The sequence below is a fragment of the Macaca nemestrina genome, chromosome 3, assembly GCF_043159975.1.
Source record: "Macaca nemestrina isolate mMacNem1 chromosome 3, mMacNem.hap1, whole genome shotgun sequence".
In the NCBI taxonomy this organism is placed as follows: domain Eukaryota; kingdom Metazoa; phylum Chordata; class Mammalia; order Primates; family Cercopithecidae; genus Macaca; species Macaca nemestrina.
This window is the reverse complement of record NC_092127.1, coordinates 60,691,008-60,717,511: the sequence shown is the minus strand read 5'-3', so window position 1 is coordinate 60,717,511 and position 26,504 is coordinate 60,691,008. Positions and strand designations below refer to the sequence as shown.

The window sequence follows — 26,504 nt, the reverse complement described above, 5'->3', positions numbered from 1 at the left end:
GGAGTCTCGCTCTGTCGCCCAGGCTAGAGAGCAGTAGCGCCATCTCAGCTCACTGCAAGCTCCGCCTCCCGGGTTCACGCCATTCTCCCGCCTCTGCCTCCCCAGTAGCTGGGACTACAGGCGCCCGCCACCACACTCAGCTAATTTTTTGTATTTTTAGTAGGGACAGGTTTCACTGTGTTAGCCAGGATGGTCGATCTCCTGACATCGTGATCAGCCCGCCTTGGCCTCCCAAAGTGCTGGGATTACAGGCATGAGCCACTGCACCTGGCCTACAGAATTTTAATCAGAAATCATTAAAAATTCCATTTATGATTAATTTTTGGTTACAAATTTATGTTCCAGTAAATATATTCTCACAAAATTGTGATTCACTGCTGAGCTTTGAATCTTTTCTTCTGTAGTTTATTTCTTACCTTCAACTCTCAAGCCAGATAATTATGCTTATTCATAAAATCTATTATATTTCTATCCTTTTTTTAAAAACAATTATAGCCCATCTGGTTCATGCTTTCTCTTGAATTATTTGCTCTGAGGGAAGACAGCTGCCAAGTCATGAGGATAACAAACTTCTCTGTGGAAAGGACACAGGGCTTTCATGTCACTGACACATTTGTTGTCCATCTTCCTCTAAATTGATTCAAGTCCTTTTCTTTCTCATCTCTACTTTAATCTTTAGCATTTGCCATATGCCGGAACACCCTTTGTGCCCATGCCAGATCTCTGCCTCAGTTTATGCTTTTGAGGAGAAATAATTCATGACAATAGATTTGTCTGTAATTAAAAACAAAATTGAAAATTTCCTTTCTAGAGTACCTGCATTATAGGTTTTTAAAAAAGTATAAACCACAGAACATTTAAAATAAAATTTGGTAATAAAAATTGAATTTATAAGATATTCATGGCATGAATTAAAGTATTTATTAGTTAATAAATTATTTATTAGTATATATAAAGTTATGAATTAAATTATTTATTAGTATATATAAAGTTAAATATATTTAACCTTATATGTTAAAATATACATGTATAAAACTTAAGTTAAAATCTAAAATATCTATGATTTTTGAGGTCATTCTTTGATTTTTCTAAAAAAACAATTTCCTACCCAATATAGGGAACTACCTCAACACAATAAAGGGTATTTATGAAAAATCCACAGCTAGCATCATACTTAATGGTGAAAAATTGAAATTATTTCCTCTGAAGGTCAAGAACATGACAAGGATGCCCATTTTTGCCACTTCTATTCCATATGGTACTGAAAGTCCTACCCAGAGAAATTAGGCAAGACAAAAGAAAGGCATCAAATTGGAAAGGAAGAAGTTAAATTGCCCCTGTTTACAGATGAAATGATCTTACATATACAAAACCCTGAAGACCTCATCAAAAAACTGCTAGAATAAACAAATGCAGTAAAATTGCAGGTTACAAAATCAACACACAAAGTATCAGTGGCATTTTTATACACTAACAGCAATCTATTTGAAAAAGAAATCAAGAAAACAATTCCATTTACAATAGCTACTAAAACAATAAAATACCTACGAATAAATTCAACCAAGAAGGGAAAAATCTCCATATTGAAAACTACCAAAATTTGATCAAAGAAATTTAAGAAGGCACAAATAATTGGAAAGATATCTTGTATTCATGAACTGAAGAAATTAATATTGTCAAAATGTTGATACTATTCAAAGTGATCTACAGATTCAATGCAATGCCTATCAAAATTCCAATGACATTTTTCACAGAAATGGAAAAGATGATCCTAAAATTTGTATGAAACCACAAATGACCCCAGTCAGACCAATCTTGAGAAAGAAAAACAAAGTTGGAGGCTTCACACTAGGTCTATTATGGCACAAAAGACCAAATGCCATTTGTTAACATACAGTGAATAAAGGAAAGGTAGAAGAAACACTTGATTTTTCCTTTTATTCATATTTTTTCTTTTAGAATGAGTTGATTCTACAGCATCTTCCAAAGGTGACCAAAGACTTTTTTCTTTACTTAAAACCATTTTGAAGTCATGAATTTAAAAAATGTTTGATATGTTTCAATTTATTGCATATATTCTTTTTGATATGCAGATAGTCCCCACATGGGCCGGGGGAGCTACCTTAAGTTGGTCCATGGGCCATTTTGATGTGACCCCAGCAATCCTGATACCTTCTCTTTGCTTTTTGTGATGAAAAAGTATTTTCTAGGCTTATCTTGTACTGTCCTGTCCCAAATCTGTAATCAATAATTTTTCCAAAGAGTCCTAGTCTCTTTTAGGAGACCTTTTAGTTTCTTTTTTTTTCTTTTGAGACAGAGTCTTGCTTTGTTACCCAGGCTGGAGTACGGTGGCGCGATCTAGGCTCGCTGCGAGCTCCGCCTCCCGGGTTCACGCCATTCTCCTGCCTCAGCCTCCCCAGTAGCTGGGACTACAGGCACCCGCTACCATGCCCGGCCAATTTTTCGTATTTTTAGTAGAGACAGGGTTTCACCATGTTAGTCAGGATGGTCTCGATCTCCTGACCTCGTGATCCGCCCACCTTGGCCTCCCAAAGTGCTGGGATTACAGGCGTGAGCCACTGTGCCCAGCCTTTAGTTTCTTTTAAGACCTTTTAAGAATACTGGTCTTGTTTTCACTGTTTACTGAAAAGATTGAACTAGGGAATACACGTTTTTAAAGAGTAAAATACATCTTGAGTTCATAAACTCATATTTTCAATTCCAATTTAGAACTACAAGTTTATTCAATTTCTTTTGAGTTTCTTCTCTTTTATGATGAAAAATTTGGTTCTTAAAGACTTTTATAATAACTCAGCTGCCTTATCCTATAATTATAAGTTTCAGAACACCACAATGAATATTATTTCTAACAATATGACTACTAAAAACAGTTTATGATTTCTTGCATTTCCTTTAATCCTTAGGCTTTATCCCATACAGTCTAATTACTATGTTTAATATCACTTGAAATAATTCATCTATGTAGTTAAGCCATCAACTTCCTATATAATTAAGTTAATTTGTTTAATTTTACTTTTGATTTTTAGGTATTGCTTTTCAAATTTTGATTTAATTTGAAAAATAATTATATAAACATTTATATAGTTCCAAAATTAAGCTTATAAATCTACAAAACAAGGTTCATTCAAAGAAGTCTATCCTTCATTCTGTCCCCCTCTCTCCTCTCAGAGATTACTTTTGAATTATTTTTTGGCTCACCTCTTCATTTTTAAAAACACAAATGTGTGTATGTGTGTGTATGAGTGTGTGTGTACATATGTTGTTTATATACACATATGTGCACAAACCCACACACAGGCACACACACTCCTCACTCTTAATGAGAATACTATACCTACTGTTACGTTACCTTTTTTTAACCTTAATATACTTCAGATATTGCTCCATGTGCTAGGATTCTAACTGGGATTACACTGAATCTATAGGTATATTGGTGGGGGAGAATGAACATAATTATAATATTTAGCATTCTAATTAATAAACATGGTCTCTGCCTTTATTTAGACTTTAATTACTCTTAATATTATATATAGTTTTCAAACAAAAGTCTTACATATCGTTTGTTAGATTTGTTGCTAGGTATTTGATGTTTTTTGATGTAATTATAAATTACTTTTAAAGTTTTATTTTTGAAATGTTTGTTACTGGTATGTAGATTACAAATGGTTTTTCTATATTCACTTAATAGTTTGTCTATCAATTATTTTGGACGTTTTACATATTTAACCATGTTGTCTTCCTTTCCATTTTGTCAACCTTTTATTTCTTTTTCTTGCCTTAGTGCACTGATTAGGACTCCAGTACAAAGATCAATAGAAATGGTAATAGTGAACTTCTCTGACATCTTCTCAGTCTTCAAAATAATGTTATTGACATTATTTTTTGCCACTGAGAACAATGTTTGCTATAGAATAGATGGCTTTAGAAAATTACGGAAATTCTATTCCTAGTTTTTTTAAGGAATATTTTTAAAAAAATCAATAAATATCACCCATTATTGCTTATTCATTTTCTGAATTTTTATTTTTTATTTTTACTATTTTGTCTTTATTTCTATTTCTCTGGATACGCTTTCTCAGTCTCTCTCAGTGGAATAATTTCCCTAAACTTTACATTTTGAAACTCAGTCCTCACAGTTTCCATCTCTCTATCCTCTTTTTCAACATGTTCTCATTCCATGACTTTAAAAATCATGTGTATGTTAGTCATTCATAAGTTTATAGCTCTTATTGTAATCTCTCCCCTGAATATCAACTTATATACATAATTGACTAGTTGATATCTTGACTTAAATATCTTTTGGGCAGCTCATACTTAACAGCCCAAAGCAAACTTCCTGTGATTATCACCAACCCTTTATAACCGAGTTTAAGCCACCACTATTTTATACGCGGACTATCATAGTACTAGTTTCTTTCTTCCTTCTCTTACCCTTGCCTCTTTACAGTCTATTCTTTTTTTTAATAGACTTTATTTTTTAGAGTAGTTTTAGGTTTACTATAGTAAATCATACAGTGATACAGATCATACAGTGATCACAATCATCTGTTGAACATTTAAGTCTGATCACATCACTTTGCTAGAACCTCTCTGATCTCATTCCCATGTTGAAGCTCTTGAGCTTCCCATCTCATTCAGCACAAAAATCTCAAGTTTTTTCCGAGGAAGGGTCAGATAACTTTTTCTCAAGGGCCAGAGAACAAATTATTTCAGGTTTTGCAGGCGAAACAGATTTTGTTGCAACTATCTAAACTAATATATCCAACAAAAACTACTACATTTTATGAAACATGCATGAAATTTGTAAAAAATATAATATTTGCTTTGGTTTATGACATAATATTTTTACAGTAGTTTCATAAATATTTACTGAATAAAAAGATAAGGTTCAGAATTATACATTTTTTAAAAAAAGTATGGCAAGCACATTAAATTACAGGTTAAAGAATTTCTTCTGTAAAACATGTCAAACAACTAACAGTAGACTTACTTTAGATTATTGATTCTAATTTCAGCACTTTCAGTAAGTTTCTTCGTTTCTTCTTTCCACCTATTGGCTGCCTTCTGTTGAGTCTCTAGGAGATGCCTCAGTTCAACAATGGAATTTCTATTACTGTCTTCCATCTCTCTCAATTGAACTTCAAACCCACGTTCCTTTACTGAAAATTCATGTTCCATTGTACTGATCTAAAAAACAAAATGAAAACATATTTTCTTTTCTTATAGGTGCTATACTGCTCAATGATATATACAAAAGGAATCACTCATTGTATTGTCAGAGGGACAGAAATGTTTGGATGAGAAAACTATGTAAGAAATCAAGTTTGGTCAGATGCGGTGGCTCATGCCTGTAATCCCAGCACTTTGGGAGGCCAAGGCGGGCAGATCACGAGGTCAGGAGTTTTGAGACCAGCCTGAACAACATAGTGAAACCCCTTCTCTACTAAAAATACAAAAATTAGACAGGTGTGGAGTGTGTGCCTGTAATCCCAGCTACTCAGGAGGCTGAAGCAGGTGAATCGCTTGAACCCGGGAGGTGAGGGTTGCAGTGAGCTGAGATCGCACCACTGCACTCCAGCTTCCTGGGTGACAGAGTGAGACTCTGTCTAAAAAAAAAAAAAAAAAAAAAAAAAAAAAAATCAAGTTTACAATTGGTCTTCATCATAAATGAAAACTTACAATGTTATGTCAGTAAAACTAGAATTATGATTAACTATGTTTTTTGCAACACTTTCCCTAACACCTTAACATGCCAGTAAAAGAAAAGTCTACTATCTATTACAACGTAACACTTCTCTCTTTATTTACCCTGATTTTTGTTGCCAGAATCCAAGGAAAGTGTTGATGCTATTGGTATCTGAGTTAGGTATTTACTCAAACCACTTTTGATTTACATACTAAACTTGAAATTCTTTCAAAGGGCTTTGTAAAGTCAAAGATAATTATATACAGGAATTTCTTTACCACTTCAGCTGTAGTATTAGTGAAAGATTAATGAACGAATTATTTTTCAGGAGAAAGAGACAATATAAATAATGATTTTGAAAATCTCTTACAAAACTGTCTTCAGTACACTTCTAAGAATTTATGTCATTATAGTAAAAGCACTTTAATTGCAGAATGAACTTATAAGTAAATGCTCTTTGGATACCCTAGAAGCTTTCTCTACTGGGGTTCAGGGAGAGAATTAAGCCCTAATGCTTTAAGGCATCCAATGTATATAATGACTTGCCTTCTTTCATATGTGTCTAGAATATAACTACCTAAGTACCATGTTTGGGGAAATTGAGAAAAAAGTTACTGAAACATTTTTCTACATTTTGTGGTTCAGATGAAAAACACTTGTGGAAAAAGGCAGCAAGGTGATCTGACTTCCTTATTGTACTCTCAGGCCATCTATATTTTGCTATACTAAAGAAGTATTATAAAGAACAACTATCTTGTGATACTTTAATTGCTTTAAAAATGGCCACAGCTGGCTAGACTTCTAGTAATTCATTAAACACGGTTACTCTCAAACTCAAAAAAGAATGAGACTCAACTTTACCGTGTCAAAAAACACAAAACAAGGCCCAACAACAACAAAATTCTTGGCTCACTGAAGCAAATTGCAAACATCCTGTCCTTGCCACCCCTGCTAAATGCAACATGCTTCCTAAAACTCTACAGTTTGCTTTCTCAAATAGTACACATGCAGAAATTTAAGACTTTATAAATCCAGACACTGGAAAAACAATATTGGATGTGTTAGTTTTGGGTTGTATTACTGCTGTGCAAACCTACTGAGGCCCCTTGACCCCTGCTGCTATCTTAATAATGTTTGAATTATTAGATTCTGCAAATTTAGATTGCCTGCCCTTTCTCCTTGCCTGCCTTAATCTTCACCTCCTCTGGAGAAATCATGTTAGTCTAACATCTCAGGTGGAAAACAAAAAGTACAGCCCTTATGAGTGTCTGTCTCTCTCTCTCACGAACACATGTTAAAAACTGATCTATGGGCCAGGCACAGTGGCTCATGTCTGTAATCCCAGCACTTTGGGAAGCTGAGGCAGGCAGATCACTGCAGGTCAGGAGTTCGAAACCAGCCTGGCTAACAGGGTGAATGAAACTCCATTTCTACTAAAAATACAAAAATTAGCCAGGTGAGGTGGCAGGTGCCTGTAATCCTAGCTACTCAGGAGGGTGAGGTAGAAGAACAGCTTGAACCCGGGAGGTGATGGTTGCAGTGAGCCAAGATCGGGCCATCGCACTCTAGACTGGGTGACAGAGCTTCTCAAACAAACAACAACAACAACAAAAACAAAAAACCATATACGCACACAAAACTGATCTATGCATCTGTACAGTTTTATAATTTGGCTGCCTAGTTAACTCCCACTCTCACTTGGAAAATCTGTTTATCATTTCACAAGCTTTGCTTTAAGATCCTTCATGATAACCTGTTCCCTGCTTACTTTTACAAGCTTGTGTTGTGCCACACTATTCCCTTCCCTTTATTTCCACTATAATGCCTTTTTATTCTTTGGTTCTTTTCACATGCTGTTTCTTTTGCCTGAAATAATCTCTTTCTGCTTACCTATTTCAACTTTTGGAACTCATTGAGTTTATAATTATATATTTAAAGTTTGCCCACCTACATGCAAATTATAAGCTTTTAAGGATGGGTACCATATCTGTTTAGTTTACTGTTGCATATTTAGCACCTGGAACATAGTACGGTTGTCAAAACATATTTGCAGATTGAATGGCGGCTTTTTGGTGTCAAAATTCAGTCTTTAACAAGCCCCATAGCCTTTAGTAGATACAATTCGAATTGCTAAGTAAATTGGACAGGTCTGTGGTAATGCTAACAGGCTAAGGGCCCCAACAACTATCTCCTATTACAAAAATTCTACTAATGATAAAATTCAGAAAGTTGGATGGGAAAAAGGGTTTTATGGTCTCTCTTCTTTCTTCCTTCTTCCTTCCTTTGCAGAGAAATATCCACACAAGTAGATTACTGAATTGCTGGAAACGACTCTATTTCTTAATTTTAGATGGTTATGAGGGGGGAATTTAGACCATAAAGAAATGGAGAGCCTTGGCAAAAGGAGTAGTTAGAAAAGGTGAAAGCTAGGGCTGAAATCAATGCAGTGCCATTAAGATCAAATGAAAACTTCAGATGATAAATTGTTAAGGTTCGTGGCCTACTGACCTCCCAATTTCTCACTGTCTTTATCTTTTTGGCTTCTTTCAGTTGATCTACTGAAGATCATACTCTTTTGCAATGGGGAGAAAAACAGCAAGGTGTAGGTGCACCAGGTTCCTATTTTGTCAAAGAAAGAATCAGTTACAAAGCAATTTATCTGAGAGCCTTCCTCCTCCCTAAAATAGAATTATAGCTAGTTAGTTAAGAGGTTCGGCTCTTTATCAATGGCTATTCTCTTAAGCTAGACACAGATTTGGTGAGATATGTGGGGTAGATAAACTTTCTATCACTCTTTTGTTCTCCATACCATCAGTTACTATCCTGAAATGTTAAAGAAAGATTGAGTGGTGTCCTAGATAGGAAAAATTCATTGATTCCATCCCCACTCATAAAAAAAAGAAAACAAATATATATTGTAAAATTATGGAAAATAACAAAGCATTGAAGTGAAATGTTAAAGACAGATCAAGTGGAGTACTAGATAGGGAAAATTCATTGATTGCATCCCCACCCATGATTAAAAAAAGAAAACAAATATATATTATAAAACTATGGAAGATATAAAGCATTAAAAAGACAAATATAAGGTGCCTCTATTCCCAAAACTCAGACAATCACTTCTAAATTTTACATAATTGTTTTTATATATGAATTCTAAAATTGTTATTACAGTATGTAAAGGATTACTACCTGTATGTGTGTGTGTGTGTGTGTGTGTGTGTGTGTGTATATATATATATATATTTTAATCATAGGGTGTATCAATATAAATGCATGATAAATTATTTGGAAATATAGTTTTTAATGACAATACAGTACCTTATTAAAAACATATACACTATATATCAAAAATATATATGTGTACACACACAGGTAGTAATCCTTTATACACTAAAGTAACAATTTTAAAATTCATAAATAAAAGCAATTATGTAGAAGTTAGAAGTATTATCTGAGTTTTGGGAGTAGAGGGACTTTATATTTGTCTTTTTAATGTTTTGTATTTTCCATATTTTACTATCTATAGATGTAACATAATTATTCAATTATAAATAATGCTGCAATGAACTTGTGAAATATTTTAATTATTTTCTTATGACTGAATTTTAGACTCTAAAGTAAATATGTACCATTTAATACTTTTAGCTGCATGTTCACTCAGAGATACTTAGCAATTAATTAATGGTGAGTTTAAACTGCTTATTGCCTACTGTTTTTTTTTCTTAGTTTGTAGATTCTGTTAATCTCTCACATGATTTTTTATTCGGTTACAAATATTTTTATCTTGTATTTTTTTTTTTTTTTTTTGAGTCGGAGTCTCGCTCTGCCGCCCAGGCTGGAGTGCAGTGGCCGGATCTCAGCTCACTGCAAGCTCCGCCTCCCGGGTTCCCGCCATTCTCCTGCCTCAGCCTCCCCAGTAGCTGGGACTACAGGCGCCCGCCACCTCGCCCGGCTAGTTTTTTTTTTTATTTTTTAGTAGAGACGGGGTTTCACCATGTTAGCCAGGATGGTCTCGATCTCCCGACCTCGTGATCCGCCCGTCTCGGCCTCCCAAAGTGCTGGGATTACAGGCTTGAGCCAACGCGCCCGGCCTATCTTGTATTTTTAAAAGCTCCTGAGGTATGGTCTTAGAGCTTTCTGTCACATTTGTTAAAACTATCTACCTCCCAGTGATTTCTTTTTGGAACATTTAAAAATGGTTTTAAATATTTAACAACATATTTAAATTTATCAATATTTTCATTTGCAATTTCTTCCCTTTTTTTGCTTAGAAAGTTCTCTTTCAGTTAAATATTCATGTACATTTCCTGCTAATGTTTTATGGAATCATTAACATATTAACATAATGCATATGAAATTTATCATATACAGTTTATAATGAGATGAAGATACATTCTTTTCACCAAAGTACACTTTTTAAAAATCATAGAAATGTTTTAGTATGAAAACTTTTGAGCATACACAAAATAGAATGTTACACTTCCTGTATGCCCATCACCCAGCTTCCATAATTGTCCAACTATCAAACTCATAGGCACTCTGGTTTCATGTATACTCTTGCTATTCTTGCCTACTTTCCTCTGCGAAGATTTATCTGTTTCTTTCTTCTAATGAACTGTGTACGTCTTAAAAGATCAGCTCAGTTTTTACACATACACTGACATACCGAAGTCATCAAACAGATTTAGATACCCCAGGAGGTTCCCTCATGTGTCCTTCTAATCAGTACTTATCCATTTAAAAGGTAGCTATTCTGATAGTATCCTCATAGATAATTATGCTTATTCTTCACTACCATATACTGAAATAAAATATAAGCTTTTGTATGTTTGGCTTCTTTGCTCATCTCCATGTCTATGAGACTCATCCACTATTGCTTATATAGTTCATTATTTTTCATTGTTGCTTCTATTCCATTATATGAATATATCACAATTTACTCATACAATTTCATGTTAATGAAATCATTGTTTTTAGCCTCTACGAATATTCTTGTCCACATGTTTTGATGAACGTAAGCACTCTGTTGGGTATGTAGCCAGGATTATTTGGCATAAGATGTATATTAGTCCATTTTCATACTGCTATGAAGAAATACCTGAGACTGGGTAATTTATAAAGAAAAAGAGGCTTACTGGACTCACAGTTCTCACAATCGTGGCAGAACGTGAAGGAGGAGCAAAGGGATGTCTTATATGGCAGCAGGCAAGAGGGCATTTGCAGGGGAACTGCTCTTTATAAAAGAACTGGGCACATTGGCTCTTGCCTGTAATCCCAGCACTTTGGGAGGCTGAAGCAGGTGGATAACCTGAGATCAGGAGTTTGAGACCAGCCTGGCCAACATGGTGAAACCCCAACTCTACTAAAAATACAAAATTAGCCAGTTGTGGTAGCACACAGCTATAGTCCTAGCTACTTGGGAGGCTGAGACAGGAGTCACTTGAACCTGGGAGGTGGATGCTGCAGTGAGCTGAGATCACGCCACTGCACTGTAGCCTGGGAAAGACAGGGCAAGACTCCATCTGAAAACAAACAAACAAAAACAAAACAAAACAAAAAAAACACCAACAAAAACCCATCAGATCTTGCGAGACTTATTCACTATCATGATAAAAGCATGGGAAAACCTGCCCCCATGATTCTGGGTCCCCCCATGACACGTGGGGATTATGGAACTACAAGATGAGATTTGGGTAGGAAGACAGTCAAACCATATCAGGGTGTATGTATGTCCGGCTTTAAAAGATACTGCTACATTCCCAGCAGTATCTATCAAGGTTCTAGTTGCTTTATATTCTTACAAATATTTGATATTTTTAGTCTTTTTAATTTTAGCCATTCTGGTGATGGTGGTGTATACTGTTATCTTATAGTTTTAATTTAAATTACCCTAAAAAATAGTGAAGTTGAACATATTTGCCTATATGCTATTTTATGAAGTGCCTACTTACGTCTTTTGCCCTTTTCTGGAAATGGAATATCTATTTTTTCCTTATTAACTATTAGCTGTTTTTTCCGTATTAATATTTTTCTTATTAATTGGTAAGAGTTTTTATATTTTGGATATGAGCTCTCTTTTTGGTTATATGCACTACAAATACTTTCTTGTACTTTCCCCTTTCTTAATGGTGTCTTTTGGTGACTAAAAATATCTTAATTTTAGTGAAATCCAATTCAGCTTGGATTTTTCACTATGATTAGTGTTTTTTGTGCTCTGTTTAAGAAATATTTTCCAACCCAAAGGCATGAAGATTTTCTCCTAGAAACTATCATTTCACATTTTACATTTAGGTCTACAAGGCAGCTCCAACTAATTTGCATATATGCTGTGATATAGGAGTTAAGTTTTATTTTTAAAATGTGGATCTGACTGATCTAGCACCATTTGTGAAGCCAGTTTCCCCCTCACTGAACTGCAATGGTGCCTTTGTTATAAATCAAGTGATTATGATAAATGAGTTTGTTTCTAGACTCAATTTTTTGCCATTGATCAAGTTGATTATTCTTATATTGATAACACATTGTCTAAATTATTTTAGCTTTTTATCAAGTCTTGATATCTGGTGGTATGGTTCCTCTCCCTGTTCTTCAAAGAAATCCCACAGTCTAAAGCTCAAAGTAAAAACTTTTCTGTAAATAAGACTCTCTTTTTCATTTCAGAGTTCAAGGTTTTACAAATAACTAGGGTATTTCATACCTGCAATAGGAGGCATTCAAAAAATATATATTGACATGAATTAGGTTGGAACATGACTTCTTAGGAGTTCTTCCAGCAATAAAAACCAAAATAAAACAATGACATGACCTCTTCATATTCTTACTATGAAATTGGAAGATGTAGATATTTATCATAAAAAGTCAGTGCCACTTTTTATAAAAGTCTCATGACATGGGGAAAGGTAAGCAAGATGTTGATGAAGATATTTGTGTTTCTTGAAAGTCCCTTAAAAGGAGGATCATCTTCCTATTACTAAACCATATAAGCATCAAAGGACAAGGAAATAAGAGAGAAAAGAAAGGGAATTTGTTTTAGATGACATTTTTGCCTCTTGCCTTCTTCCTGCCACGGAATTTTCAGACTAGCTGTGAATGGTTCTCAGAGCCTGCTGCTGTAACATCCCCTATACAGTTAGTTTTAGAGAAGTTCAACTTTTCAAAGGCTACTATATGGAGAGAAGAGAGGAAGGCAGTCTGTAAAGTTACCTAATCTATGGTTTTGCTAGTGGTGCTTAAATTGCTTTGGCAGGAGTAACAGTATATTTCATGGTTAGAAAAGAATTTTTTTGTGTGTAGCAAAGGCAATCATTTTCAAGTATGCCTGCCAAGTTCTACAACACAGAAATGATTGGTTAACACTCTGAATTATGACTTAGTGTTATTTGATGAGAAGGCACAAAACAAAAGGGGGGGGGCCTTAAAGATATTTTGCTAGGTATCTCTAAATATTCTCCATACTTTGATTTTCATAAGTACACATTTAACTCTAGTCTTGAAAATACCTTTAATTTGGCTTTTTTTTGAGCCTCCAGGGCAATCTTCCTTAAACTCTCAGTCTCCTTCCGTAACTGTTTATTTTCTTGCTGAAGTTTTAGCCTTTGTTCACTGACAAGCCCACAGTTCTCTCTCTCAGACTCCAACACATTTTGAATTTTCTGAATCATTTCTTGGTAACGTGATATTTCTTCTGAGGAGCTGATTAAAAAATGAAATGAAAAGAATCCTTAAACTTAATAATCTATAGTAGAAGACAAAAGTCTGTCTACATTTTATCACATGGACTTTTGTTTGCTTTATTCTGAGCCATTTCTTTCCACTTTAGACTGAAACTATGTGGTTTCAAAATGTTATGTTATACCAGGCAAATACATTCAAATTAAATATATTCAAATCTTAACTAAGAACAGATGAACTGAACTGTTATCACTTATCTAGAAAATCAATGTGAGACTTCTTTCAAATTTGTACTAACATTAAGAATCACTGTGTATGGAGAACTTCAAGGGAATGAACCGAAGGAACAAAAAAAGGATGAAGCAGATAATAACCAACATTCCTTTACTTAATCAATAAACTCTATAGACTAACACAATAGCTGACTATATTACTAAATTATAAAATCTACTTTTATATTTTCCCATTATATGTCTTAGAAAGTTTTCATAAACTTCTAGTTCTGTAAACTTCTCGTTTTATCATAGGTTAAATGGATTATATTTCCTGAACTTTCTCAACAATGGACCACTGATCACCGGGTGAGACAACCTCTATACATTAATGTTGCTTCAATCAATATGCTGCTAATTTTTATTCCTATCTTTTAAAACTTCCATCTTTTCAATAACAGATAAGCCCTGTGAACATTCCCGGGTTAATAGGTTTCACAGGGAATTGTATAGAAATGCTACTAATATTGTGAAAGCTTAAGAAAACTACTAGTTAAAAGTATTTTGCAAGCAGAAAAATTCTTAAAATAAAGAAGCAACTTTCACATGGTGGCAGTTTTATCACCATGAACCACTCTTTTATGGTCCTATTTTGACATTCTGACCTGCCCATATCTGCCAGTGCTTTGGGTGAAAACAGTTAGTGATTGATTTTCTTTGATCTCTACCTCTGTCTTTCTAGATCTTTGCTTCCCCAGCAACTCTCACATTCTTGCAAATTCTGTTTCCTACATTAAATCCTTTATTCCCACAATACTCATAGTCTTTTTTCTGTCTAAACCTTGGTTGATAAAGTTCCTAATAAAGTGACATATCTAGGCAATGATAATAAAAGAATTCTAACACCAGAAAGAGGCTGAGACCAGAAACAACCATACATTGTGAGCCTCCTAATAGAAGTCCACAATATCATCATCTATGAAGAATTCTTCCAAAAACAACAACAAAAAAAGAAAGCTAGACCAGATCAAGCCTCTGGGTCTAATTACTAGTTTTTAGGAACTACGTGAGACAGAGTAAACAGCATCAATATATATGTAGTGGAGCATGTAGTGGAGGAAACTCTACATTACTAAGAACTAGTTTTTAAAACAAATTATTTGCAACAACAACAAAAAAGTACAGAAAAGGGGATTCCCAGAGATTAAAGGAGATGCAAGACTACAGCACTCCAAGCATTCCTGAAATTAGAAATGGACAGGAGCACTCACACTCAAGAGAAACCCTTTAAATGAAGTGACTGAGAAAAATTCATCAAATACCTCTTAAAGCACATATGAAAACTTAGGAGAAAAACTTTCTGGATGTGGAGAATGTGGGAAAGCCTTCATTAATTCCTCATGTCTTGATGAACATGTAAGAATTCATACTGAGGAGAACTCTGCTTATAAAAAGAATGCATGGGAGCCTTTAGTCATTTCTCATTTTCTTAATGAAGGAAAAGGACTCACATTGGAAAGAAGTCCTGTAAATCTAAAGAAGATGGGCTAATCCTTATCCTTCACTCAACTTTCACAATTTATCCTGGAGAGAAGCTTTTTGAAAGTAAGGAACATGGGAGGGTCTTTTACCCAGTCCTTGCACCTTATTCTATGTTTACACCCTTTAGGAAATATGTGAGAGTTCACCTTGGAGAGTAACTTTATGAATATAAGGAACATAAAGAAGACATTGATACCTCCTTTTACTACACACACACAAAATACTCATAATGCAGAGAGACCATGTGAATTAAAACAAATGCAGGAATCCTTTCATTCAATACTCCTCCTTTAAGAGACATATGGGTATACACATTGGAGAGAAGCCCTGTGAATGTATGGTATTGGGAAAAGCCTTCATGTGTGATACTTCTCTTAGTACATACAAGAAGATTTATGCTGGAATAAACCAGTTTCTCCTGCAGGTTTGATCTGGAAGTAACCATATGAGCAGATTATCTGAATAGGTTATTGAAAATTACACATATATTTATTAAACAAATTTGCAGGATCTCTTTTTGAAAAAAACTTTATTAAGTAACTTAGGTATTAGTATTTATTTAAAAAATATATTTTGAACACATACAGAGATAACAGATTTCAGGCAATTCAAATAAGAAAATTTTGCTATATTAGGTAATACCATCGGGGTGGGGAGGTAGAAAAATACTCAGAATGGATATGTCAAATTATGACTTTATCACTTTTATAGACAATAAAATATACAAGATGGATCATTATAGAATATTCATTATAACAAGAAACATACTAAATATAGGTAATATAAAAGAATATAAGCAAGATATTATAATAGCTTCACAATTAGTACAAAGACAACAATATTATAAACATCCTATTTAATTGCCAGAAAGGATACATTTAAAAGAAAATGGTATGCTACTGTTAAACCTTTTCTTCCTGCAGAAATTCATTTTCAGAAATAATCTTGAATAAAATTATATTTGGTCCTAAATTTTTTTTTCAACATAAGATATATTGTAAGTCCTACCAAAAAAAAAAAAAAAAAAAAAGAAAGGTAGAGAATCTGTCAAAAATCACGTTAATTCTGAAGATGTTATCACAGAAAATCCAAAAGAAAAACTTACTCGATTTCAAGTTGTTTTATTCTATTTTCTGCTCTCGTCAGTCTTATCTGAAGATCATCTTTTGAACGCTCTGAAACCAGAAATCTTTGGTGCATTTCTTCCAGTTTTCTGTAATCACTTTCATTTCCTCTGCCTTCACGGTAAATCTGCAGAAGAGGCTTATTATGTATATAATATTACAGAAGAAACTGTCTTAATAAACAGTTTAGAAACAGAAATCAATGGAAGAAATAAAAAGCCATGATCATGTACTCATTTGTTCCGACCGTAACATATGAAACATATCAATAATTAAATCTGGTTCTCTCACATTTACAAAATAAAATGCTAAAAACTGATATATAAAATAATAATTGTTTTGAGACTAGCCTGGGCAACATAGCAAGACCCCGTCATCTAAAAAAAATTAAAAAATTAGCCGGGCATGGTGGCTCACACCTGTAGTCCCAGCTATTAGGGAGGTTCAAGTAGGAGGATCCTTGAGTCCAGGAGATCAAGGCTGCAGTGAGCCATGATCATGTCCACTGTACTCCAGTCTGGGCAACAGAGCAAGACCTTGTCTCTTAAAAAATAGAGTTTATTTTTTTGGAATTATTCATGCTCATGGTAAACTATGCAATAATACAAAAATGTAAAGCAGCTGAAGTAAAAATCAATGGCAACTTAGAGATAACCACTGGTGATTCTTTGATGAATACCGTTCAATACAATCCTCTATTCCAATATTCAAAAATAAAGATACATACCGTGGTGCAATAACTAGAACTCTCTGAAAGTGACTCTAGAATCTCACTCTGGGTTACCTGGACAATGATCTAGCTTGGATGGGGCTTCCCCTTCTTCAGCAGTGGTGGTTGTACCCAAGCTCAGCTTTCCATGCAATGGGGCTCCCTCTTACAGCACAGGGTCTGTAACATCCTAAGGGATCCAAGGTCTTCAGGTGCTAAGCAGTTCACATGTTGAGGCAAATCCTGCACACAGATACCCTCGAAATCTAGACTGCCTGACCAAGTAACCTGTGTCTTCCCCACTGACAGGACTGCTTTGTCACTCTCCATAAAAACATGGAGTATCCGCACGTCAACATTCCGCTACTGGAATACAGAACTATGCTGCAGACCCAGCAGTTCTTTGACCTTAGCACACTGGTCTGTGGAACAGTGGGAGAATAAGGTGCTGTGCTTTCCCTTTACCTGCTGTCTTTTGCCTTGTAAGTTTTACATTTCCCCAAAAGCCTTTTCCTTAACCTTTGCCATGTGATGTTGAAACATTCATCCCAAACCCTGATGTATAACAGGTGGCAATCTAAATGGGAACTGATATGTAGATGGAAACTCAGAAGGGACCTACCTTGCAGGAGAGTGGTAATCGTAAGTCCTACTTTGAACACATGTATTTTTTTTTCACAAATGGAACTGTACATTATGTTTTGCTTTGTGTATTACTCTTTTACTGATGTCATAATTTTTTTCATGTTGATAATAGATATAGACCATAATTTTTATGCTACATAGCTCTTCTTTGAAAATCAAACTCTGACTCTACCGTTTACCACTTTTTAACATTGGGTAAGTTACTTAACCTCTCTATGAAAGTTCTTAATGCAGCACCTAAAATACAGTAAGTGCTCAATCAAATTTGGTCTCCCTTTCTTTCTCCAAGGTACTTTAAAAGAGTAGGATATTACTGCTAATACAAAAGTATATGAAATAAATGAATTTTAAACTATGGACTTCTCCCAATAGTTTTTCTGAAATATCACGGGGGTAAATATTCTTCCTAAGTGTGAAGTTAAAATCTGTACTTCTAAAAGGTAAAAATCATAGCAATGCTATAATTTTCTGGTTATATATACTTGTTTTATTTATAGATGGCCTAAGCACCATAAGAGCTAATATAAAATTCAAAAAGAAAGTAAAGACAAAGCGAAATTTCATAGGATGAGGTTTAAGCAAGAAATACAGCTACTTCAAAAAATTTGTAACTTTAAGTACAAAGTTCAAAGAATACAGCCGCTCTTGGAAAAGTATTGTATCCAGGCAACATCAGTATTTAACTGCAGACTCTAAATATATTTAAGGAAAGTGGGAGGCTGAAGAGGGCGGATCATGAGGTCAGGAGATAGAGACCATCCTGGCTAACATGGTGAAATCCCATCTCTACTAAAAATACAAAAAAATTAGCCAGGCGTGATGGCAGGCGCCTATAGTCCCAGCTACTCGGGAGGCTGAGGCAGGAGAATTGCTCGAACCTGGGAAGTGGAGGCTGCAGTGAGATGAGATCGTGCCACTGCACTCCAGCCTGGGTGACAGAGTGAGACTCCATGGCAAAAAAAAAAAAAAAAAAAAAAAAAAAAAGGAAAAAGAAAAGAAAAGAAAAACTTACCAGGACAATACTAACAAATAAAGGAATTTCTAGTAGATGGCATGATGGAAACAGACAGTAATGTTGCCTATTTGCAGTTGGGTTTTAGGTAATTATATTTCCTTTTTCTTTTTACCTTTTCTAGTTCTTCTTCCACTGCTTTTTTTTCCTTAATGACTCGTTCAATTTGGCCTTGTTTTTCAGCACACTCCTATAAATTCAAGTCATATTGTAAATATATACATTTGGTAACATCTTAAGAAAAGTGGGGAAAAATGGAGAAGTAAAATAATTTGTTCATAATGGGAATATCATAGTTATCAACACAAGTTTAAGGTTACATTGATTAAAGACAAAACTCAATGTTTGAAGAGCAACCTAACCCAGGATTTCAGAAATTGCCTCCAGCAGTAGGATGCCAAGGAGTTCTAATTAAACAGATTAGGTGGGAGACAGAGGTTGGGGGATTCCAGGGAGAAAAAAATATGAATGGAACTCCTCTCTAATACTATAGATTTTCTTTTTACATACTCTTATCAAGTATTTTGAAAAGGGAAGTAAGAACCAGATAGTGGCACAAAACCCTCAGTGATAACCTATGGCCTAAAAGATACGTGGGTGTATAAACTCTAAAAAAGTTAACTTTTTTCTTTACAAAAATTATAGCAAACAGAAATACTAAAAATATTTTATTAGCATGAACATAAAGTATTTCTCCTCAAAAGATTTTACTCAGTATTTAGCAAGCATATCAATTAGATAATAAAATCTAATTTTGCTAATGCACCTACAACAAAAAAGTCATAATAATTATTAGTTCTTCACAATTACTTGTATTTATAGATTTATTTTGGAGAATGGGTAATGGGTATGGCTTTTTTTCTCTCTCTCTTTTTTTTTTTCTAATTGTGAATCATACTTTGGAGGAACCCGCTTTGCTAACAGTGCATTACTTACTAATGATGTTCAATTATTTTATAGAAGAAGTGTATTTCAATATGGTTTTAAATTTTATAGTCAGCTTCTTTTGTGACCCAAAATTAATCACCATTGATTATAATGAAGATCTTTAACCCTATGTTACAAATCAGTTGACAAATTTAAATTTAATGTCTTTTATTAAGATAGAACCCTGAGTGTATACAAAATGCAACATTAATATTCCATATATTCATATAGGAAGTTGCTTATCCAGGAGAGGGTAGCTTCAGTGCTAAATTTGGGATTTTACCTACATTTGTAACTCCTCCCATGTGATTTTTAATATATGTTAATAACAAAGTCTGGCTCACACTTCTGGGGCTGGTAAGTGGTATATAAAGAAATGCATGTGTAAGTAGGCTTCATATCCCTCTCCACCCAATCCACCATTTTACTGACAAATGATGATGGCCTAAAGAATATTTGGTTAACTTGGGGGTAAAAAAAGTAAAATGAGACAGCAAAGTTTAAACCTTTAGAGAGAATTACCATACTAATTCTATTATAAATGCACTATAATACTAAAGCAAACATTAAAAATTACTATTACAAAGTTTTTAGAGATATTTGCTTATCACCACTGACATGCCTACCTTTGGGGGAAAATATGACAAAATAATAGGTATTTTTTCAGGTACTCATGGAGTATTTCCAAAATAATACTCTATAAAAGAAGTCTCAAAACATACTAAGAACCAATCATATAGACCATGATCTGTGCTGCCGACCTAACCAAATGAGAAATCAACAATAACAGGCAGTGTAAATCCTCATGTATTTAGAAACTAAAAAAAAAAAAAAAGACTTCCAAAAAATTCATGCATCAAAGAAAAGACCATAATGAACGTTTTATTTTACTTCTGTAAGTTTGAACATTTTATAATTAATTTTCTTATTTGATACAGATTAATAGCAATCTGCTACATGGCACAATAAAACCTTGAATATTCTTAAGATAAACTACACCTTACCAGAGAAAACAAAGGCTGTTAGGTACACGTTGGTCTTCAAAGGGAGGTATGTAGCTTGAAATACAATGGTTCTGGCTTTTTCTTAATCTATTAAATAATCTGCACACTCATCTAAAATACAAGTTTTTCTCCTTCCTGTGAGCATACCTTAATTTTCGGTTAGCAAAAGTATGCTTAACTACCTTCCTGGACTTCATAGTGTAAATAATAGTATGGATGGATAGTATATTAATACTAATACTATTAGTATAGATAGTAAAATTGTTAATAATAGAAAACAATAGCAAGCATCAGGTTATTATGCTTCAAACTGCAGCTTAGATTTTTTGAGAAAATCTGTCTTGAAGTAGCCAAATGTTTTCCTTTGAACATATTTTTAACATATTTAATACTTCAAACTTTTCAATTACACAGTATAGTTCTCCCCATAGAATCAACATGACTATCAGATGTTTTAGAAAAATCACTTAGCTATGACGTAGAATTGTTTTACCATAAGAAACACTTTTTGCAATAAACTGAAATTGTCATCCTTTTTACTCTAAAGTGAGTTTAATATAGCTCTGGTTGTTACATAGCTAATAATGATTTGAAAAATCCCTGGAAGTCTTAGCCAGTCCTTGTTCCCTTGAGAATACAGAAAGAATGAATGTTCATGCCCTTGAAGGGTCTACCATCCATTAAATGATCTTGGACTGGGGTAGTATCCTTCTACTCCTCTTTTTCCACAAAGATACTAATCTCTTGATAGCTAATCAGCCCATGAAAGAGAACAAGCGAAATAACTGAGTGATAGAAAAGGAAGCAAAACTGTACAACAAAAAACTACACATGACTAACTGGCCGCATTGCATCCCACTGGTTTTACTTGATGTTCCTACATTATTAAAATAAGTGACATTAAACAAATACAAAATAAATGTTCCTTGTTCTATTACATTTGGGACCCAATACACGATGATTAAGATCCCATCATGTGCTCTCCAAAGTTTGTAGAATGGCAAAAGAAAATGTGGTTCCTCTGTCAGAGTGTTTAAATATATCATTCAGTTGATAAACATTTAAAAATAAACTCTGCAAAACACTGTACTAGGCAAGCAATAGGGAAAATAAAGGAAGGTGTAAGACTCTACTATGTTGAGATGCTACAATCTAATTGCAGATAAAAGATTTTCATGGAGAGAGACAGTGTATGATCAACATACACCTAATGCATGACATTTATTACAAGATATGATTCATTGATAAATTTTGTAATAGAGATAAAAAGTGATACAGGGAGTCAGAAAAGATGAGAGTATGTGAAGTTATAAACATTTTCTCAATTCTTGAAAATTGTTGTACTTTTATTCTCCTGTAAGCAAGGTTATTAAATTTCTTTACATCAAACTTCAAGTTAAACTTCTATTTCCAATCCCATCTCTAGCCACACAAGTAATCTTTTCCTCTCCCCTCTTGGCCTACTCATTCCTCAGTCCTCATTTCTTTCAGGAAGCTTTCTGTCTTTCTTCCTTACCACTGTTAAATATACTTTCTCTTTCTCCTTGGTTTCCCAGAAAAACTCAGCATATGATAGGAGCTACAGCTAGCAATAGCACCCTGTGCATTCTCTGTCAAAGACAGGTAGTTACAGTAAAATGTGATAAATGCCATCTATCTTTCCTGCTAGAACATAAGCCACAAGACTGCTGCAAACATGTCTATCTGGATTTTCGCTTTTTTCCTAGCACCTAGTCAGGGCTTGGTTCAATAAGCATCTTTTGAATGAATGAATCCCCAATAGTATATATCTTGGCCTTTAAAGTAAGCAATATTTGGAAGAAAATATCAGTATAGTCAAACATACCATTTGAAGGGCTGAAAGTTCTTCTGTTAATCGAGAAATTTGTATATTGCATTGTTTTTTTGTGTTTGCAACCTGTAAATTAAGACATTTACTCATTATTTGGGTCTAGAATAAAAATGATTAATATCTGATAAAAACACATACAATAATAATTTTGATAAAAACAAAATTGTAACTTTTAGGGCATAAAAGACAAATAAGCACACAATATATTAAAGAGCGAAGAATTTGCCATGAAAGTGGAAGAAGAGTGAATAGAATGGTATATCCAAAATGACTGTGGTTGTCAGACATCTTCATCATAGGATGCTTTTGATTCATAAACAGAAGAATTTTTTTAATAATACCCATCACACCCCAGTATTAAATTACTTTTACTTCTGAAGATAAATTAAGATTTAATAATATTTAATAAATAACATTTAATAAAATTTAATTAACATTTAAATATCTTCAGAAAGAACACTATTAATGTGCACAGAGTATTTTGAAAAATTAGTCATCTCATCAGGATTTCTCTATGACAATAAATTTTTCTAATAACTATTCATGCTTTTTAAAAGGACTCTGAAGAATACTGATGCCAATGGTAAATCATCAGTAAACTTTTATGATCTAAAGGTCTTTGAGAATTTTCTAGTATCTTGTAAGATGGACTATTTTGAAAATATGATGTAAACCTTGTTTAGAACATTTACAATACTGCCATGTACTTTATACGGTTAATTAATATGAGTTATCTTTCTGAAGGCCTGCCAAGCATACTATTTCTGGGTCTATTTTAGCTCTTTTTTTTTTTGAGAGGGAGTCCCGCTCTGTGGCCCAGGCTGGAGTGTAGTGGCGCGATCTCGGCTCACTGCAAGCTCCGCCTCCCAGGTTCACCCCATTCTCCTGCCTCAGCCTCCAGCCGGGACTACCGGTGCCTGCCACCAGGCCCAGCTAATTTTTTGTATTTTTAGTAGAGACGGGGTTTCACCGTGTTAGCCAGGATGGTCTCGATCTACTGACCCTGTGATCTGCCTGCCTCAGCCTCCCAAAGTGCTGGGATTACAGGCGTGAGTCACCGCGCCCGGCCTATTTTAGCTCTTTTCAAGGTTATAATTTGATGTAGACTTTTCCTATGAATAATTATATTAAAAATCAATGTATTCTGTTTATGGATCAGTAACAATAACAGAATTTATGGAGGATTAATGTGTGTTAGGTACTATTCAGAGTGCTTTACATGTATTATCTCATTAATTCTCACAAAAATCCAATGAGGTTGTTATTATTTCCATTATAGATGAGGAAAACTGAGGCAGAGAAATTAAGTCATAAATGTTCCTATAATATAAAAATTTTGGTTCTTACAAGCCCTGTCATGTCTATCTCTCTCTCGCATAATTTCTAAAATGTGTTCTTTTTAGTATCTAGAAATGATACAGCTAACTTGAGGGCTTATGACAACAGGAGGGTACATATTTTGAAATACATTTATAGTAATCCTGGCAAATACAGATGAATCAAACTATTCATGCCTTTTGAAAGGACTGTGTAGAACTATTGACACTGATGGCATATCATATGTAAACTTCTGTGCTCCAAAAGTCATATGGAATTTTCTAGAGTTAGTATCTAATGAAACAAAATGTAAACTTTCGTCATGTGAGGAAATACACATTTCAGTGAGGTAGTTTACTGTGATTGGGGTTTTGAAGGGACTAATACACTTCTCTCATCCTATCCTCACTTTATATAAGCATTTCCCTCTATAATTTTATGAACAGTAAGGATATTTATAAACCAAATAGTAAGATAAACTATTAAGAAATAGGAAAATCCAATAATGGCACTAGCTTTGACTTAAAATCAAAAGTAAACAATGTATTTTTTTTACAAATTTTATTTATTTGAGAGATATCTAAGAAATAAAGTATTTTCATATTTTAAAGAAATAAGCCACTGTCATATTTTTGTTCAATTTTATAGCCAGAACAGAAATATGTGACAATTTATTCATTGTATTTACTTCAGTCAATAGGAAGAGATACATATAAAGTTATTCTCAATTCAACAGGTTAATTCTACATATTTGAAGGACACGCTGTGAATAATTTGGGATTAAATGAAATTCACAGAACAATGCTAAAAATAGTGGCTATCTCTGGGTATTAAACTTGTAATTTTAATTTTCTTTTTTTTTTTGAGACGGAGTCTTGCTCTGTCACCCAGGCTGGAGTGCAGTGGCCAGATCTCAGCTCACTGCAAGCTCCTCCTCTCGGGTTCACGCCATTCTCCTGCCTCAGCCTCCCGAGTAGCTGGGACTACAGGCACCCGCCACTTCGCCTGGCTAGTTTTTTGTATTTTTTAGTAGAGACGGGGTTTCACCGTGTTAGCCAGGATGGTCTCGATCTCCTGACCTCGTGATCCGCCCGTCTCGGCCTCCCAAAGTGCTGGGATTACAGGCTTGAGCCACCGCGCCCGGCCTTTAATTTTCTTTTATACATATTTTTCATTTATACATATTTTCTCATACATATTTTCCATTTCTTTTTACAATGAATATATGTCACTTTTAATAATAATTTTAAAAGTTTACTTAAAAAAATTAACTTGGCAAGAGTGTGGAACTCAGAGGGGGCAAAGACCCAGCAAAATGCATGGCACACAGGAAGTGCTCAATAAATACTTCCTGAGTGAATAGTTGTAATGGCGGGGAAAGGCTGGCTACAGGAAATCAACAGGAACACCTAAGGAAGAAACAATCTGGGACTGACTACAAGAGTAAGTTCAGTTTCAGACATGTTGAGCTTCAGATGCCTGGAAGGATTACATATTTGAATAGGGAAATAATTGGATTTTAGGAAGCATCTGTATTTTCCATTTGCAAAACATCTGGAATGAATGAGATCACAATGCTTGTGAAAAATCCTACTTAGATTATTTAAAGTTTCATGCAAAAGATGAGCTTCATCAACCCCAAAATCAATGTGAATTTATTTTAGGATAAGAAAATACAATTAGAGGAATGCTCATACCATGAATACTTTAATAAAATATTTTTATCATTAAAAGTATAAAGTTTATTAATATTTATTTTAAAAATATGTCGTCAAGAATATTTTAGGCTATAGTCCAATGTTACGGTACTCTCAACTTCACGAACAGGAAGGACAGAGCTCCTGCAGAAAGGATATAGAAGATTAGAAATTAAAAAGCACACGGTTTACTTTGGACTCTGCCTTAAATTAAAAATTTTATCTTGGGAAATTATCTAATTTCGGTCATATAAAGATAAAGTAATAGATTTTTTTTCTTTACACCATGATTCTGTAAAAGTAATAGATTTCTAAGAAATACTTCTGCAGGAAGAAATATTATACAGTGGCTTTGTGGAGATAAAAATTCTACCACCTAGTTGCTTGGGAGAAAACAAACATTTTAACTTTATTTTTTCTAAACTGATGAAGTTTTAAAATCCAGTTTAAAGCTACAGTTCACCTAGAAGATAAATAATATTGCCCACAAAAAATACAGATAAGGAAAAAAAAGGAACATCTTTATTTTATCAAGTGGAGGGCTATTCAGTATATCCCACTATCCTACTGGAGATAAATTTAAAGGAAAGGAGCCTTTACTCAGTTCCTTTAGTTAGTTTTTAAACACTTATGTTAATAATTTCAAAACAGTTTTTATAACTATGTAGGCAAGTATTTTAATTTTAATTTACAAATATTTAGGTAGAATTTAGTCTTTAGTTGTGACTTAAATTCTGAATTTTAAATATAATTAAAAATCCTTACTTCCTTCTTGGTTCTTATGGTAGCATCTTGTACAAACCGAGAAACTGTCTCTTTCATTTTCTCTATGTCTTCTTCTTTTTGCTTCTCCTCAAGTAGAGCCTTCAGAAAACAATCATTTCATGTTATAGATCACATCATTATTAGCAAAGATAGTAACAGGTAAAAACCTATCCACTAGTCACTTTCTATAAACACCTTATTCAAAACTTCTGGGACATCTCTACTTGAATATCATGTTGAAATCATGAATGATATTTATTTTCCCTAACCTCCTCACCTGCCCTTGTCCTAACTAAAGACACTTTCTCTATGGTATT

General features: G+C 34.1%; 1 protein-coding gene and 1 long non-coding RNA gene across 12 annotated transcripts in view; one reads left to right on the top strand and one right to left on the bottom strand.

Annotated features, from left to right (window-relative positions):
- LOC105486091 (sodium channel and clathrin linker 1) overlaps positions 1-26,504 on the bottom strand; it is a 215,130-nt gene that overhangs the window by 53,949 nt on the left and 134,677 nt on the right. For 7 of the 10 annotated variants that reach the window (XR_011620972.1, XR_011620971.1, XM_011748770.3 and 4 more), the window contains 6 exons: positions 26,188-26,286; positions 22,403-22,474; positions 18,741-18,815; positions 16,241-16,386; positions 13,210-13,402; positions 5,012-5,208 (listed from right to left, as the gene is read on the bottom strand). Coding sequence is in view for 7 of the 10 variants with exons in the window: in XM_011748770.3 (XP_011747072.1) it covers positions 5,012-5,208; positions 13,210-13,402; positions 16,241-16,386; positions 18,741-18,815; positions 22,403-22,474; positions 26,188-26,286 (782 nt within the window). In the remaining 3 variants the exon portion in view is untranslated. Of the gene's footprint in view, positions 1-280; positions 775-5,011; positions 5,209-8,215; positions 8,327-13,209; positions 13,403-16,240; positions 16,387-18,740; positions 18,816-22,402; positions 22,475-26,187; positions 26,287-26,504 lie in introns of those variants that run through there. The other 3 variants (XM_071093040.1, XR_011620973.1, XM_071093042.1) reach the window with 3 other exon arrangements.
- LOC105486089 (uncharacterized) overlaps positions 17,370-26,504 on the top strand; it is a 33,346-nt gene continuing 24,211 nt past the window's right edge. For both annotated transcript variants that reach the window (XR_011620975.1, XR_011620974.1), the window contains exons 1-2: positions 17,370-17,450; positions 17,538-17,610. This is a non-coding gene — a long non-coding RNA (uncharacterized lncRNA). The remainder of the gene's footprint in view (positions 17,451-17,537; positions 17,611-26,504) is intronic.